The 17733-nt window shown below is 35.2% G+C and overlaps 2 protein-coding genes and 1 long non-coding RNA gene across 3 annotated transcripts; 1 reads left to right on the top strand and 2 right to left on the bottom strand.

The window, feature by feature from the left end:
• Nucleotides 1-427: 427 nt before the first annotated feature.
• LOC121799851 (transcription repressor OFP13-like) lies at nucleotides 428-1527 on the bottom strand. The gene has a single exon (XM_042199361.1). It carries the CDS (start codon nucleotides 1368-1370, stop codon nucleotides 615-617), a length of 756 nt encoding a protein of 251 aa, XP_042055295.1. The 5' UTR covers nucleotides 1371-1527; the 3' UTR covers nucleotides 428-614.
• A 5153-nt stretch (nucleotides 1528-6680) lies between these two features.
• On the top strand, nucleotides 6681-9213 carry LOC121785065 (protein FAR1-RELATED SEQUENCE 5-like). The gene is made up of 2 exons (XM_042183431.1): nucleotides 6681-7357; nucleotides 7788-9213. Exons 1-2 carry the CDS (start codon nucleotides 6681-6683, stop codon nucleotides 9211-9213), a joined length of 2103 nt encoding a protein of 700 aa, XP_042039365.1.
• A 6222-nt stretch (nucleotides 9214-15435) lies between these two features.
• Nucleotides 15436-16445, bottom strand: LOC121743413. The gene is made up of 3 exons (XR_006038252.1): nucleotides 16398-16445; nucleotides 16262-16324; nucleotides 15436-15504 (listed from the first exon to the last, which is right to left on the bottom strand). It is a non-coding gene; the product is annotated as an uncharacterized LOC121743413 (long non-coding RNA).
• Nucleotides 16446-17733: the final 1288 nt, after the last annotated feature.

Here is a 17733-nt window from a genome sequence, read left to right as displayed (position 1 = left end):
TGTATATATACTTCCTTTCTATTCTTACCTAATAACAATAGTATTTCATTCTTGTTATTGAATGAAAAATGAATAGTGGGTTTGGCGATCTAGATTTGTTAAGAAGCAAAAGATCTGTTGAAACGTATGTTTGGTGTTGTGTTTTCTGACAAGGGAGAAAATATAAGGAAACAATGTATATTTTGAGACAAATGCCATAAAAATATTACAATAAATGGTCCCCCCCCCCAATTGGTACGAATGTCAATCAAGTTGGAAATTGAAATTGGACTATTTCATCACTCCAGCCTGTTTCATTTTCATTTGCATTTTGCATCTCTCTCTTATTCAATCTTACTTGTAAAAGTAAGTCGAGAGGAGAAAGTAGTGAAATAACAGAAAAAGACGCAAATTTTGATGCTATAACACATACACGTACATGGTAAAGTGTCCAAACACTCCATGTTAATATTAACGGTTCATAAATTTGGTACAAATTAACTATGCCCGATGCTATCAATTAGTAGTACTTATTTTGTGTGTGTGAGAGAGAAAGAGGAAAAAACCATGGATTCTCATAGCCTAGTTGTAGTATTGACACCGAATGTGGGATGAATAGATACATAATTAAGAGGCTAAGATTGTACATTAATGACATCTCCTCCTCCCTCGACCCGATCCCGACAAGAAACAGGGGAGGGAGGGGAGGAGAAACAAGAATCAGCAGAAGAATAGGAGGTCGAATCGGAGCGATAAATGGTTGTGGAAGGACAAGAATCGTTGGCCGTTCCAACGAGGAGATCGACGAAGGCACCAACGATAAATCCGTGGTTTTGTTTGGAATTCATCCTCAAATACCATCCAAGAAGCTCCTCCAAGCGGTCCCACTCCTCCAATCCATGGCTCTCCACCATCTCTTGCATGGATTTCCTGAAATCCATGTAAGGATCTTCCGACTCCATCGCCAGCGCCACACTCTCCTCGAACGGCAGAAGTGCCTCCGCGGCTTTCTTTGTCGTCTCCGCCTCCTTGTCGAGGAGGATCGAGCTCGTGTCGCCCGGCTCGAAGAAGAGCCTCTCTGATGACCTCCTCACGTCTCGGATGATCATCTCTAGCGCCTTGTCGTTTTTGTTGTTGTTGTTGTTATTTTCCTCGGAGTGGTCGTCAGTGGAGAAAGTGGTGCTGGCGCACTCTGAGGAGTTAGTGAACCAAGAGTCGGGGGTGTCGAGGCCGTCGGAGGTGTCGAGGAAGACGGAGTTTACGGTCTTGAAAACGTCGTCGTTGCTTGCTCGGAACGAAAGGGTGGCCGGGTTGTTGCAAGAGGGCCATTGCCATGGTTGCTTGGGGTTTTTGTACTTGAAGAGTGATGGCATTTTCATTTTCTTGGACATTTTTTTGTGTGTTGAGTTGTGACTTGTGTGAGAGAGTGAGAGAGAATGAAGAGAGATTGTTGTGTTGTGTTGAATGTAGGTTGGAGAATGGATGATAGGTTTGGTTGTGGTATTAATAGCTTGGGGGATTTGCGGTGGAGGGAAGGTGGAAAGGAAATGGGGGTGGTAGGCCTATAATGTGTGTATTTAATTAGGGCTCCAATAAATATTTAATGCCATTTCATTACACAACAAATCCAACCAGCACACTTTCCATAATTTTTTTTGTTTTTTATTCGATCTTATGTTATCTTTTTATACTACAGTGCTTTGATTGTGCATTTATACACAATATATTAATTGATTCATAAAAACATGAGACAGAAGTAATTAAATTTATTGGAATACAGATAGCTATATAAATTACTCCATCCGTCCGTCATTAGGAGTCCCGATTTACTATTTTAGTCCATCCTCCATTAGGAGTCCCGGTTCACTTACTATAAATGATAGGTACACATCACTTTCCACTAACTCATTTCACTCACATTCTATTATAAAACTAATGTATAGAAATGGGCCACATATTCCACTATCTTTTCTCACCCACTTTCTCTTACATTTCTTAAAACTCGTGCCGAACTCAAATGAGACTCCTAATGGCGGACGGAGGGAGTACTAGTTTGGGTTTGTTTCTATCTCTCCTCTTTAATTTATTCTTACTCCGAAACATATTGAAGCAAGTTACAATGCAAGCTGCACAATTGTTCTTGCTTTTTTTTTACTAACTACATTGACAAGTGTTCACTTACAAATCCTATATCTACAATTTTGAATATTTCATAAATTTATATGTGGTGACATTAATTAAAAAAATTGAATTTGTAGAGAAGGCTAAATAAGAGCATACATCATGTGATTTATTGAATGGATATATGAAAGATTTGAATGTAGAGACACATGCATACTACTCCCCGCCAATGTAATAAAAGATGTATCAATAGTTAATTTCGATAGAGACCTAAACTGACTTCCATTTAATGCTTTAAATTTCTTTTCGATGCTCCTATCTGTGTTTTCTTCTCCATTAAATATTGTCATGTGCACCATAAGAGTGTCCACTATGGCATGGACGCGGCTATAGCCGCGTCCACGGCGGGCGGCGGGCGGGTTATAGTGGAGGGCGCGGGCGGACGGCGAAATCGGGGCGGTAGGGGGGCGGACGCGGGATAGCCGCGTTCGGGGCGAGCCCGCGGCTGAGGTGAATGGAGGAAGAATGGGTGGGGCGATGGCCGCGGCGCCCTATAGTGTGGAAACGGGGCGGATGCGGGCGCCGCGGCGGTGGGGCGGCTGTGTGAGAAGGGGAGGCGGCGCGGCGGGCGGATGCGGCGCCATAGTGGACACCCTAAGAGTTTTTCTGCACTATATTATTAATAGTTTACCTAATAAGGATGCTAAACCATTAATTTGATTAAATTAATATACTATATGTAATTATATACTCCTATATAGGGAAACCGGAAACGTATCTAAAATGTCCCAAGCTAATCATATGCATTCTTGAATGTCATATACTACCAATAATTTCTATATAGATATACCCAACTTTTTATTCAGGATATAACAAAAACAGTTAGAGATTCACATTTGAATTATTAATTTATGACACACAAAAAATTGAAACAAAAGATATTACTCACTCCATCTCATAGAAATAGGTTAATTGATGACGTCGCATGTTTTAATGCATAATTGGTAAAGTAAGAGAGGATGAGAAAATGTAATTGAAAGAACATAGTGGAGGGTGAGTGGGGTCTATAGATGATAAAGTAAAATAGAAGGAGAAAAAGTTTTCATAAATGAATATGGAGTATGGACTATTTTTATGAGACAAATGAAAAGGGAAATTTAGCCTATTTATATAGGACGATTGGAGTATAAAAAGCGACCGAGGCATGGGTGATTGTGTTATAGTAAAACAACAAATACAAAGAACTTGTGTGTGACTATAAAAGACATGTTAATATATTGACATATGAGTTGCGGAAAAGGGCAAATAAAAGAAATCAACTAAAATAAAATCAACAAAATAAATGTTCGATTGCTTTAAGTTTTTTCATAAATGACCACTAATGGTTCCACATCTAGCTATCTTGTGATAACTCAATCTCCGACCTATTTAATGGAGGAGAAATGTTGTACTCCTCCTACCAATCGAGTTGCACTTTATCTTCGTTCGATTGTTTTGAGTTGGACCCTCGAAATATCCAAGGGTCTTTCCTATGTGTTGTAGACTATATATATATATATATATATATATATATATATATATATATATATATAGGGATGTATTCATTTCCTTTTCCTATATTTCCTCATTTTTCCTTCTTAATATCAGCCATTAGATTAGAGAAATGGACGGTCAAGATCAACATTGAGTAATTAATCCCGTGTTGCATTATTTGTCCTATTTTGTGCATTATGAGGGTACAATAGTAATCTAATAATGGATGGAAACCGCTACGAATAATGCACCACATGGTCACGAGTAATGCATATAATTGACTATATAATGCACAATATGTGAACTGCAATGCATACGAATAAGATGTACCATGTTATGATGTTTGGACACACGTTTCTTGTTTCCCCTAAGGGTTTAATAAGCTTAGGGGCTAGGGTATAGTACGTAGACACGTATGTAATCTTCACATGGTAACGAGTAATGGAAATAATTGACTATATAATGCACAATTTGTGAACTGCAATGCATACGAACAAGATGTGCTGTGTTATGATGTTTGACACACGTTTCTTGTTTCCCCTAAGGGTTTAATAAGCTTAGGGGCTAGGGTATAGTACGTACGCATTAATAACAAATTATAAAACGATACGAATAACATCCATTATTCGTGACAATTTGGTGAATTATTCGTATCGTTTTATAATTTGTTATTAATGCGTACGTACTATACCCTAGCCCCTAAGCTTATTAAACCCTTAGGGGAAACAAGAAACGTGTGTCAAACATCATAACACAGCACATCTTGTTCGTATGCATTGCAGTTCACAAATTGTGCATTATATAGTCAATTATATCCATTACTCGTTACCATGTGAAGATTACATACGTGTCTACGTACTATACCCTAGCCCCTAAGCTTATTAAACCCTTAGGGGAAACAAGAAACGTGTGTCCAAACATCATAACATGGTACATCTTATTCGTATGCATTGCAGTTCACATATTGTGCATTATATAGTCAATTATATGCTTTACTCGTGACCATGTGGTGCATTATTCGCAGATACCAAAATGTGGCAGTTACTTTTCCGTCAAATGACAATAATAACCCTGTAATGCATACAACCACCTTCTATAATGCAACACGGAACCAGTTTTATAGAATCAATCTGATCCGTTGATGCCTTAGATCTAACGCGTAATATTAAGAAGGAAAAAGGATCTAAGATGTGAAAAGGAGAATAACGATCCCCTATATATATATATATATATATATATATATATATATATATATATATATATATAGAGTAGTGATCAATGTATAACTAATCTTAAGTGTATAACTAGAGAACAAATCTCAGACACACATCTTAATGGAACAAATATTATTTATTTTAATTATAGAAAATATGCTGAGGGTAATTTTGGAAATTGCTTTCTTAATTTAAATCTGCGATCAAACATGCAAATCTGCGATCAAATTACTCCATAATCTGCGATCTTTTCTTTCCTTCCAAACTTGCGATCCAATTTTTTTCCAAATTTCGTTCCAAATCTTATTACTTCATTCAAATCGCGATTGAATTCAATTCGACGCGATTCAATTCGTTATTCAATCCGTTCATCGCGATTCAAATCAATAATCGTGATTCAAATCAATGGATTCAATTATGAGGTCGGACGAAGATTATTTCGATTCCGATTCATCAGCTTCGGGCAAGGAAGCTGAGACTTCTAAAGGTAATCATTATTCGTTCAATTCTATAACAATTACTTCACTCTTGTTCAATTCTATAACAATTCCTACTATTTATTAATATACAATATTTTCGTGTATTGTGATTATGAAAACCGTAGTTTTTGTGATTAGATTTATAGTTGTTTCACTGATGTTAAGTGATTATGAAAATCGTATGGTCTTTGTATTATGTTTACATGGTTAGATTTACAGTTGTTTTGCAAATAAGAGTGAAGTGAAATCAGAATAAGAGTGATGTGTTTTGTGAACAAGAGTGATGTGTTTTGTGAACAAGAGTGATGTGTTTTGTTAACATGAGTGATGTGTTTTGTGAACAAGAGTGATGTGTTTCGTGAACAAGAGTGATGTGTTTTGTTAACATGAGTGATGTGTTTTGTGAACAAGAGTGATGCCCTCAGAATAAGAGTGATGTGTTTACATCACTCTTATTCTGATTTTACTTCACTCTTGTTCACAAAACACTTCACTCTTGTTCAGAAAACACTTCACTCTTGTTCACAAAACACATCACTCTTATTCTGATTTTACTTCACTCTTGTTCACAAAACACATCACTCTTATTCTGATTTTACTTCACTCTTGTTCAGAAAACACTTCACTCTTGTTCACAAAACACATCACTCTTATTCTGATTTTACTTCACTCTTGTTCACAAACCACTTCACTCTTATTCTCATTTTACTTCACTCTTGTTCACAGAACACTTCACTCTTGTTCACAAAACACTTCACTCTTGTCAGTAACATCAAAGCATTATGAAGAATATGGGAAAACCAATAACATAGATGTGGAAAAAATGATTGTAAACTTCAAGCGTTCATGAACTATTGTAGAAAACTTCATCAGTGAATTAACAAGTACTTATTTTACATTAATATCTTGTTTACTATTTAATTCACTGTTGTGTTTTGTAAACCACTAAATGATGTGTTTCGTGAAGAAGAGTGAAGTAAAATCAGAATAAGAGTGAAGTGTTTTCTGAACAAGAGTGAAGTAAAATCAGAATAAGAGTGATGTGTTTTGCAAATAAGAGTGAAGTAAAATCAGAATAAGAGTGATGTGTTTTGTGAACAAGAGTGAAGTGTTTTGTGAACAAGAGTGAAGTGTTTTGTGAACAAGAGTGAAGTAAAATGAGAATAAGAGTGATTTGTTTTGTAAACAAGAGTGAAGTAAAATCAGAATAAGAGTGATGTGTATTGTGAACAAGAGTGAAGTCTTTTTCTGAACAAGAGTGCAGTAATCTCATTATTAGAGTGCTGTGTTTTTTACAGTGGTTTGCGTACCAAAATGCCCAGATGAATTGAAACCAAAAATTGGACAAAGTTTCATGACCCTTGATCGTGCATTGGACTTCTACAATAATTATGCTCGATATGTTGGATTTGACACCCGTAAAAAGGGATCGAAAAAGGAAAAAGATGTCACTACTTGGATTTACGTGGTGTGTAGCCGAGAAGGTACAAAGCAAAGAAACAGTAAACAATCTGAGGTGAAACGAAAGCGTTCTTCTATTAAGTGCTATTGTAATGCTAAAGTGTCTTGGAAGTATATTATGGGTGTTGGTTATGTTATACAAAGTTTCGTTGAAGACCATAATCATGAGATGGTTGAGGAACGCCATAAGCGTTTTATGAATTTGAACCGTAATTTGGATTTAGTCCATCAGAAATTCATCCTCGATTGTGCTAATGCAAATATTGGTCCAACTTTAAGTTTTAGCTTACTTAAAGAAGTGCTTGGTGGATTAGATTATGTAGGGTGTACTGTTTTAGAAGTGCGCAACTATAGACGTGACCTTAGAGCTTATGTAGAAGGAGCTGATGCACAAATGTTATTGAATGAGTTGCGAAGGAAGAAGGAGTTGTGTAGTGCATTTACATATGAGTATGAGGTCAACTCAAAGGATAGGATGACACGATTGTTTTGGTGTGATCCTACTGCCAGAAGAAACTACCATTTGTATGGAGATATTGTTTCGTTTGATACGACATACTCCACAAACAGGTATGTGCACACTAATTACTCTTTTGTTAAATTGTTTTCTGAAATCATAACATGAGTGATGTGTTTCTGAAAAATAGTGAAGTGTTTTGTGAACAAGAGTGAAGTGTTTTCTTAACAAGAGTAATGTGTTTTGTGAAAAAGAGTGATGTATTTTTCTGCATGCTTATATTGATGTGTTTTCTGAAATCATAACAAGAGTGAAGTGTTTTGTGAAAAAGAGTGAAGTATTGTCTGAACAAGAGTGACGTGTTTTGTGAAAAAGAGTGATGTATTTTTCTGCATGCTTATATTGATGTGTTTTCTGAAATCATAACAAGAGTGAAGTGTTTTGTGAAAAAGAGTGAAGTATTGACTGAACAAGAGTGACGTATTGTGTGAAAAAGAGTGATGTGTTTTCTGCATGCTTATAGTGAATTGTTTTTCATTTCAGATACTGTATGATATTTGCTCCTTTTACGGGCAAGGATAATCATGGTCGCCCTGTGACATTTGCTGCTGGCCTTTTGTCCAAGGAAAATGCCAACTCCTTTTCATGGTTATTTAACCAATTTGTAAAGTGTATGGGTGTGGCTCCCAAACTCATTGTAACCGACCAAGACTTAGGAATGAAAGTTGCTGTTGAGGAGGTCCTTGTCAATACAAGACACCGGTGGTGTATGTGGCACGTTATGAATAAAGTTGCTGACAAATTGCCAAAGAACATGCTTGGTAGTGAACAATTAAAGAAGGAACTGAATGCATGTGTATGGTCAGAGTTGATAGAACCTGATGCATTTGAGGAAACTTGGCATGCTATAATGGAAAGATATGGGCTGACCAATAATGTCTGGTTTTCATCAATGTTTGCATCCAGAAAATTTTGGGTTCCAGCCTTTTTCCGTGATTTTTCGATGAGTTCGTTGATAAAGACAACTTCTATATCTGAATCACAGAATAACTTCTTCAAAAGGTACTCAAAGTCTCGGGCTAACCTTATGCAATTTTATATGAACTATAATCATGCTCTGGAGACTCAAAGAAGTAATAGTGCAAAGCTTGAATACTATGATTCAACAAAAGTACCTATTTTGCGAACAGGATTGGAAATCGAGAAACATGCATCGACGATATATAGTGGTAGTGCTTATACTGAAATTCAAGAAGAGATAGTATATGCATGTTTCTCTTTGTCTTGTGCAACTCTAGGAGTGTCTACCAATACAGATATTGAAGTATATGACATAAAGGACAAGGATTCAAACTTATGGACAGTGACTTACTCCATTGGTGATGACACCTATTTGTGTGGATGCAAAAAATTTGAAAGACTTGGTCTATTGTGCAGCCATATATTTTGTGTGTTGAAACATAATTTTGTTAAGTTGATACCCGAGAAGTTGCATGGAGGAAGATGGTTGAAGTCACAGTTTGTGAAGCCAATACATGGAGGTTTTTGTGATGATCAAGAAATACACCTTGTTGTGGACAAGAAGAAGATTGCATTTAAAAACTTGTACGGATTATTCATTGAAACAGCACAAAGCATTGAAGGGAACATTGATCAAATCAATGCATTCGCTGCAATTATTGAAGAAGGTAGGAAGCAGCTTCTTGGCGAAGATGTTGTTCTGTCTTCCACACAGAAGAGAGCAATGATTGAGAACTTCTATGGCTCACATGTCCCGAACAATATTGAAGTTCATCCTCCTGAGGTTGTTAGTACAAAGGGAAGTGGAAGTAGGAAGAAATCGAAGAGGGAGTCAGCAATAAAGTTAGCAATGAAACCAGGCCGAAAGTGTGGAAACTGTCATGAGATTGGACACCATGATTCTAGGAACTGCAAAAAGGTTAATGAGAAGTCAAATCAGAGGCAATGAGGATTTGTATAGAAATAGTTCACATTGTAGTATTTTTAGAGTACTAATGATTCATTTTATTACACTTTTGAGTGAATTTTATCTCAATGCGAATTTTTAGAGTACTAATGCTCAAGTGCCAGTAAGTTCATCACTCTTGTTCACAGAACGCATCACTCTTACTGTCATTTTACTTCACTCTTGTTCACAAAACACATCACTCTTACTTTGATTTTACTTCACTCTTGTTCACAAAACACATCACTCTTACTCTGATTTTACTTCACTCTTGTTCACAAAACACATCACTCTTACTTTGATTTTACTTCACTCTTGTTCATTAAACACCTCACTCTTACTCTGATTTTACTTCACTCTTGTTCACAAACGCATCACTCTTACTGTCATTTTACTTTAGTCTTGTTCACAAACGCATCACTCTTACTGTCATTTTACTTCACTCTAGTTCACAAAACACATCACTCTTACTCTGATTTTACTTCACTCGTGTTCATAAAACACATCACTCTTATTCTGATTTTGTTACACTCTTGTTCACAAAACACATCACTCTTATTCTGATTTTACTTCACTCTTCTTCACGAAAGACTTCACTCTTATTCCGAGTTTACTTCACTCTTCTTCACGAAACACATCATTTAGTGGTTTACAAAACACAACAGTGAATTAAATAGTAAACAAGATATTAATGTAAAATAAGTACTTGTTAATTCACTGATGAAGTTTTCTACAATAGTTCTCAATCATAACATCACTCTTACTTTGATTTTACTTCACTCTTTTTCACAAAACACATCACTCTTACTCTGAATTTACTTCACTCTTGTTCACAAAACACATCACTCTTACTCTGATTTTACTTCACTCTTGTTCATTGAACACCTCACTCTTACTCTGATTTTACTTCACTCTTGTTCACAAACGCATCACTCTTACTGTCATTTTACTTTAGTCTTGTTCACAAACGCATCACTCTTACTGTCATTTTACTTCATTCTAGTTCACAAAACACATCACTCTTACTCTGATTTTACTTCACTCGTGTTCACAAAACACATCACTCTTATTCTGATTTTGTTACACTCTTGTTCACAAAACACATCACTCTTATTCTGATTTTACTTCACTCTTCTTCACGAAAGACTTCACTCTTATTCTGAGTTTACTTCACTCTTCTTCACGAAACACATCATTTAGTGGTTTACAAAACACAACAGTGAATTAAATAGTAAACAAGATATTAATGTAAAATAAGTACTTGTTAATTCACTTATGAAGTTTTCTACAATAGTTCATGAACGCTTGAAGTTTACAATCATTTTTTCCACATCTATGTTATTGGTTTTCCCATATTCTTCATAATGCTTTGATGTTACAGATAACATATTCAGTGACTGATGGTTTTTTTCCGACAATAATAATGCGCTGCAATACTTTGCTCTCAGTCTTTGGAGTATTCCTTTGCTTCTTGTAGTTAATCCACACTTCCAATCTTGTTCGCGCTCACCATGATAACATTCCAAATGTCGCATCAAAAAAACTCCGCAATCTTCTACATTTGATGTTGTTCTCCAAGGCATTTTGAGCCTTATTATACTCACATCCTTTATTGATTTGGTTTGGTTGTGATGCCCCATTTTTGTCAAATAATGACAAAAATATAATTTCTGCAATATATCATCATGAATATCAGATGTAGTTCACTATAAAGAGAACTATAATTCATTGTAATCACAAAAATACTGCACTGTATCGTGTATACTTACCACATTTTCAGGTATGCCACCATATTTGACTGTTATGTCCACATCGTCAGCATTCTTTGAATTGTCAATCAGCACTATACTGTTAGTACTAAATCTGAAGCATATGGTATAGTAATGTTCCGCAGCACAAATTGGAAAGAACACCTACATAGATAATAATAATAATTTCAGAATAAAAACAACTAGAGAATATAATAAAGAATCAATTGTGTTCAGTATTTACCAAATCTACGTCGGCCCATTTGAAATACGGAATTTGTTCAACCTCAGTTTGTAAATTGTCACAGAATCTATCAATTATGGTCATGAGGTCGACCCCATCAGGCCGGTGAACAACTGTATACAGCTGAAAAATGAGACAAGTTAAATCTGGATTGAAATAATTCACTTTGTTTTACTTCACCCTTGTTCACAAAACACATCACTCTTACTCTGAATTTACTTCACTCTTGTTCACAAAACACATCACTCTTACTTTGATTTTACTTCACTCTTGTTCACAAAACACATCACTCTTACTCTGAATTTACTTCACTCTTGTTCACAAAACACACCACTCTTACTTTGATTTTACTTCACTCTTGTTCACAAAACACTTCACTCGTAAATCTAACCATGTAAACATAATACAAAGGCCATACGGTTTTCATAATCACTTAAAATCAATGAAACAACTATAAATCTTACCACAGAAACTGCGGTTTTCATAATCACAATACTGTTCAAAATTTATTCTATTCTTACCGTTGGGTATGTTGTGAAAAAGAGGCGCCTCGATGAAGATAGGGACCTGTATTCTTCCATGTTATTTAAATAAGAAGCCCATGCACTTATCACACCCACTTCTATTAGCGTATGTGGCAACAGTGAACAGAATTCTCTTTTTGTTACCATTATGACATCATCATCATACACTATGGTGTCCCTGTTCAAACATGTGTGTGTGTTAGCACATCTTTTGTATGTTTTTTTTCTAAATCAGAACTATAATATAAATCTTACTCATTTAATTCATTTGTTGTCATAATCCACAAAAAGACTTGTGACTCTTTCAAGGTAAACTTGGTTTTAGCCTTAACCACTCTTTCATGGAATGGAGATTTCAATGCAGCTGATATTTTCTTCTCAGCTTTTGAGCGTATCTCCATTTGTTCAATCCTAGCAGTTTCCTGTCAGGGCAAGAATGATATGAAAACATCACTATATAAGACATATAGTTCACTTGATGTTTGTTAAAAGTGTTGGTGAATGGATGAGATATATCATTGTTTAACACTTACAATGTCTGGATTGTAAACTACTATTTCGGTTGAAGGATTTTTGCCAGATACATTTAACTCTGATTGAACACAATCATCATCAGCATATATCTCCCTGCATGCTTCTATTGCAGATGCAATTTGGGCATCCACAATGTCGTCCTATTTTCATAATAAGAAATGAAAACACATCACTATCAACACGATTTTTACTTCACACTTGTTTACAAAACACATCACTCTTATTGATATTTCACTTCACTCTTGTTCACAAAACACTTCACTCTTGTTCACAAAACACATCACTCTTGTTCAGAAATCACTTCACTCTTGTTCATAACACACATCATTCTTACTTCGATTTTACTTCACTCTTGTTCACAAAACACATCAATATTATTCTTATTTCACTTCACTCTTGTTAACAAATCACATCACTCTTATTCAGAAAACACTTCACTCTTGTTCACAAAACACATCACTCTTTTCAGAAAACACTTCACTCTTGTTCACAAAACACATCACTCTTATTCTGAATTCACTTCACTCTTGTTAACAAACACATCACTATACACATGCAACACAGAAACCTCACTTAACAATGGAACACATCACTCGAAGCACTTTTTTATGCCTTCATCTGTGTGTTTTGTGATGTTGCTTTAGCTACATCTTCATAAAATTCATTTGTCTCCTGCAAATAGTGAAATGCGATATAACATAAGAATAAAAAGTCAAAAAAGTAAATAAATATTATGCATTAGTACAGAACATAATACAAATTGTTTTTAGTTCACTCTGAATCAAATGTCAAGTGTTAAAGTTCAACAGACCACAATCAAATTGTTTAAAATATCCATGGTTTCTATTCCAAATCTTGAACTTACTGGTTTCTTTCCCAAGTTAATATCAGGGAAAATTGTTGTGCCTTCATTCACTAATTTGCATTTTTCATCATGGATTTCCATCAGTTTTTCCACAAGCTGAATCCATTCTGGATCATCTTCTTGATCCTCTTCCATAGCTTGTGTCATGTTTTCAATTGGCTTAGAAACAGCTTGGTCCCCTTGATCAACCTCCACACCAACCATCTTTAGTGCATTTATAGCTGCAACTTTGAAGCAATTGATGTCATTGGTATTTGCTGGAGCAACCTTTATATACCTCATCATTTTACTAATTGCATCTGCAGCCTCCCTAATTGAACTTTTAATTTCATCAGACGAAGGAACTTGATCAGTTAAGGGGGGGCATCATCAGTTGAAGGGGGGGCTTCAACACGTAAAGTTGCTTCATCAGTTGAAGGGACAGAGGTAGTGACAGTTATTGAATCCTTGTTGGCATATAAAGATTCAATGGAGACAGGATCAATGATACTTTCTATGCTTCCTCTTCCAATGGTGCCTCCATTATCAAATTCCATCTGTCCTCTCTCCTTAAGAATGAATTCTGTCCAGTTACGGACAGTTGGGAATCTTCTAACCACCAGTCTTGTTCTGTAGACAACCCTATCTACATAGCATGCCTGCAAAAACAGATCAATAATAAAATGCATTACAAGGACTTCACTCTTATTCTGATTTTACTTCACTCTTGTTTACAAAACACTTCACTCTTATTCTCATTTTACTTCACTCTTGTTCACAAAAAACTTCACTCTTATTCTCATTTTACTTCACTCTTGTTCACAAAACACTTCACTCTTGTTCACAAAACACTTCACTCTTGTTCTGATTTTACTTCACTCTTGTTCACAAAACACTTCACTCTTATTCACATTTTACTTCACTCTTGTTTACAAAACACATCACTCTTATTCTGATTTTACTTCACTCTTGTTTACAAAACACTTCACTCTTATTCTCATTTACTTCACTCTTGTTCACAAAACACATCACTCTTATTCTCATTTTACTTCACTCTTGTTCACAAAACACATCACTCTTGTTCACAAAACACTTCACTCTTGTTCTGATTTTACTTCACTCTTGTTCACAAAACACTTCACTCTTATTCACATTTTACTTCACTCTTGTTTACAAAACACATCACTCTTATTCACATTTTACTTCACTCTTATTCACATTTTACTTCACTCTTGTTTACAAAACACATCACTCTTATTCTGATTTCACTCATGTATAAAAAACACATCACTCTAACCATGCATTTACTACTTAACCGTGAAAAACATCACTCTAAATTTGATTTTACTTCACTCTAAGCATGTTTTTACTTCACTATAAAGGAGTGGTTAAAATAGAAAACTCACCAAGAGGAAAGTGATTGGTCCAGTGAATGGGGTGGATTTGTTCTTGAGTTTCCAGCTATCATGTGCTGTGATTAGCGTATCCAACACGTAGCTGCACCAATTGTACTGCCTCACATTTGAAATGTTGCCAATATCGTCCAAGATACGGCCAAGACATTTTCCGTTGGCAGTTGGTGAGATCAGAACATTGTCCAACAGAATAAGAAATATTTTCTTAAACCACTCACCACCTTCTAGATCACTATCAAGCTGCTCTTGCAAATCAGCTGGGGTTATTGCTTTGTTCTTCTTAGCATTGACAATGGTCTTCATCACATCATTCATTTCATGCTTCTTTTCTCTTTTAATCATCAACTCTCCTCTTGGCAGTCCCAACGTAGCATACACATCCTCCTCAGTGATGTGTAATGGTTGATCATCAACAAGTTTTATTCTGGAGCAGTTGTCATGATTAAAATTTTCAAGTAGTGAAAATGCCATGTCAGCAGGAATACATCGTATCTTCAAATGCACAAGCTGTCCGAAACCCATCTCTTCCAAAGCAGCTTTTTGTTTGGAGTTCATTTTCTCAATGGCATCAACCAAAACTTTCACCCCTATCTTAATGACCAATTTAGGTCTTCTGATTTTACAAGTAATAGCTTTGTCACTCTTTGCTTTAGCCTGTTTCTTTCTGGCAGGCATTTCTGGTTTGTCGATGCATTGTGACCTCCCACGCTTTGAGGCTAAATACATACAAGATTTTTGATCAAATTCGTGAATACACACTTAATATAGCTCAAAATTATACATTAATAACTATGCCCAATACATAAATAATTACATAACTCACTCTCTGGTTTCTGCATATCATTTTTCTTTTTTGACCTTATTTCGGCAGAAGTTGTTGTTCGAAGAACATCCTGTTGATTTATTGTACTTATTTCAGTTGTACGTGCAGCACTTTGTTGCAGTCTATCTTCACGCATCTTAGACCTTTTTTCGGCTGCAGCAACTTCATGGATATGAGGAAAAAAATCAATATAGCAAAAAATCAGACACATCACACTTGTTCACAAAACACATCACTCTTATTCTGATTTCACTTCACTTTTGTTCATAAAACACTTCACTCTTGTTCACAAAACACTTCACTCTTGTTCAGAAAACGCATCATTCTTGTTTACAAAATGCATCACTCTTGTTCAGAAAAGACTACACTCTTGTTCAGGAAAAACTTCACTATTGTTCAGAAAACACATCACTCTTGTTACAAAAACACTTCATTCTTGTTCACAAAAACACTTCACTCTTGTTCAGAAAACACTTCACTCTTGTTCACAAAAACACTTCACTCTTATTCTGATTTCAGTTCACTCTTGTTCACAAAACACTTCACTCTTGTTCAGAAAACACTTCACTCTTGTTCACAAAAACACATCACTATTATTCTGATTTCAGTTCACTCTTGTTCACAAAACACATCACTCTTGTTCAGAAAACACTTCACTCTTGTTCAGGAAACACTTCACTCTTTTTTGCAGAACAACTATAAATCTAACCATGTAAACGTAATACAAAGGCCATATGGTTTTCATAATCACTAAACATCAGTGAAACAACTATAAATCTTACTACAGAAACTACGGTTTTCATAATCACTTAACATCAGTGAAACAACTATAAATCTAAACACAGAAACTACGGTTTTCATATTCACAGCAAACGAAGATATTGTATATTAAAATTAATAAATAGTAGGAATGACTCACGGTTCGAGCCTGAGTGAAGTGAAACGGAACTTCCGGTTGTTTTTTTCTTTGTTCGTTCGAAAGCTACAAAGAATACAAATCTAAATCAGATCTAAAATAAAACCTAGAAATGATTGTTAATCAGTAGGAAACTTACTTTTCGAAAAATCCTTTTGATTTGTATCCATTTGTTTGACAAAGTAGATGATGCTGACGAGTTGAATTCGGTTTAATCGGCGACGGCGACGGCGACGGCTTGAATGCGGTTGAGTCGGCGATTCGGATTGAACAGAGGAGAACGAGAGAGACGAACTGAATCGGCGCGAATTTCTGAATGACTAACACAATTTTGGATTTAATTCGATGGTGTAATGACAATAATGCCCCTGACTTGTTATTATGGAGTAAATTTGTGATTGAGGGAGCTAATATCTCATTAAATTCGAAAATTAATATTAGCCATTGATTTTTTTGATCTTGTGGCTATTATTTGTTCTCTAGTTATATGGTTAAGAGGTGTTTGCCATAGATCACTACTCTATATATATATATATATATATATATATATATATATATATATATATATATATATATATATATATATATAGGATTGTGATCAAGATAGAACCATTCTTAAACGTAGAACCATTCTTAAACGTAGAACAAATGCCAAACGGAGGTCGTTAGATCTTTTAATCCAATGATGTTGATTTGCACAACAACTTCCCATTACAACCAAAACTATTATTAATGGGTGAATGCAGATAAGTGAAAAAATAAAGCATGCATGGACTCTTCTTCGTTTCATTCATTCTTCCATCAACATGTGAGTTTTTTCACATGTTGAGTCCGGAATGTCGTGAAAACATAGTCTAATATGTATGATTTTTAATCTTGACCGTCATTTTTTCCTCATCCAATGAATAAAATATGTAGAGTTCTAGGTTCTACACTTAAGAATGGTTCTATCTTTAACGCAACCCTATATATATATATATATATATATATATATATTCAAATGAATAATACGTGTGGATAACTGACGTAAAATTATTTGATAAAGAAGAAACACACATTAGGTTTAGCAAACATTAGGCAGTTTTTCATTATATAGAAATATATTCTTAGTATAAGAAAGAGAAAGATATATCATACTATAAAGTAATAAAAGTCAAAATTATTATTGCATGCACGAAAAAACCCATTAATTTATTGAGTAGGTTCCGAAGTATAAACTAAATTATAATCCTTACATATCGATCATCGATGTCATGTAATAGCACGCGCTGCCATTTTTTCTCAACGGTCATAAGTTAGTGAATTTTAATTGGAAATCATTAATTACTACAGAGTTGGAACTTAATTAACAGACCTAATCAACGAATGAACGTCTACTACTATTTATGTAGAAACTTATAGAAAAAAATATCAGCACGTTGCATGCTTTTCTGGACAAATAATTATTTTGATAATTAAGTTGGGGCACAGACAGA

The sequence above is a fragment of the Salvia splendens genome, chromosome 1 (genome assembly GCF_004379255.2).
Source record: "Salvia splendens isolate huo1 chromosome 1, SspV2, whole genome shotgun sequence".
NCBI lineage: Eukaryota > Viridiplantae > Streptophyta > Magnoliopsida > Lamiales > Lamiaceae > Salvia > Salvia splendens.
The sequence above is the reverse complement of the archived record's forward strand: the minus strand, read 5'-3'. Positions and strand labels throughout refer to the sequence as shown.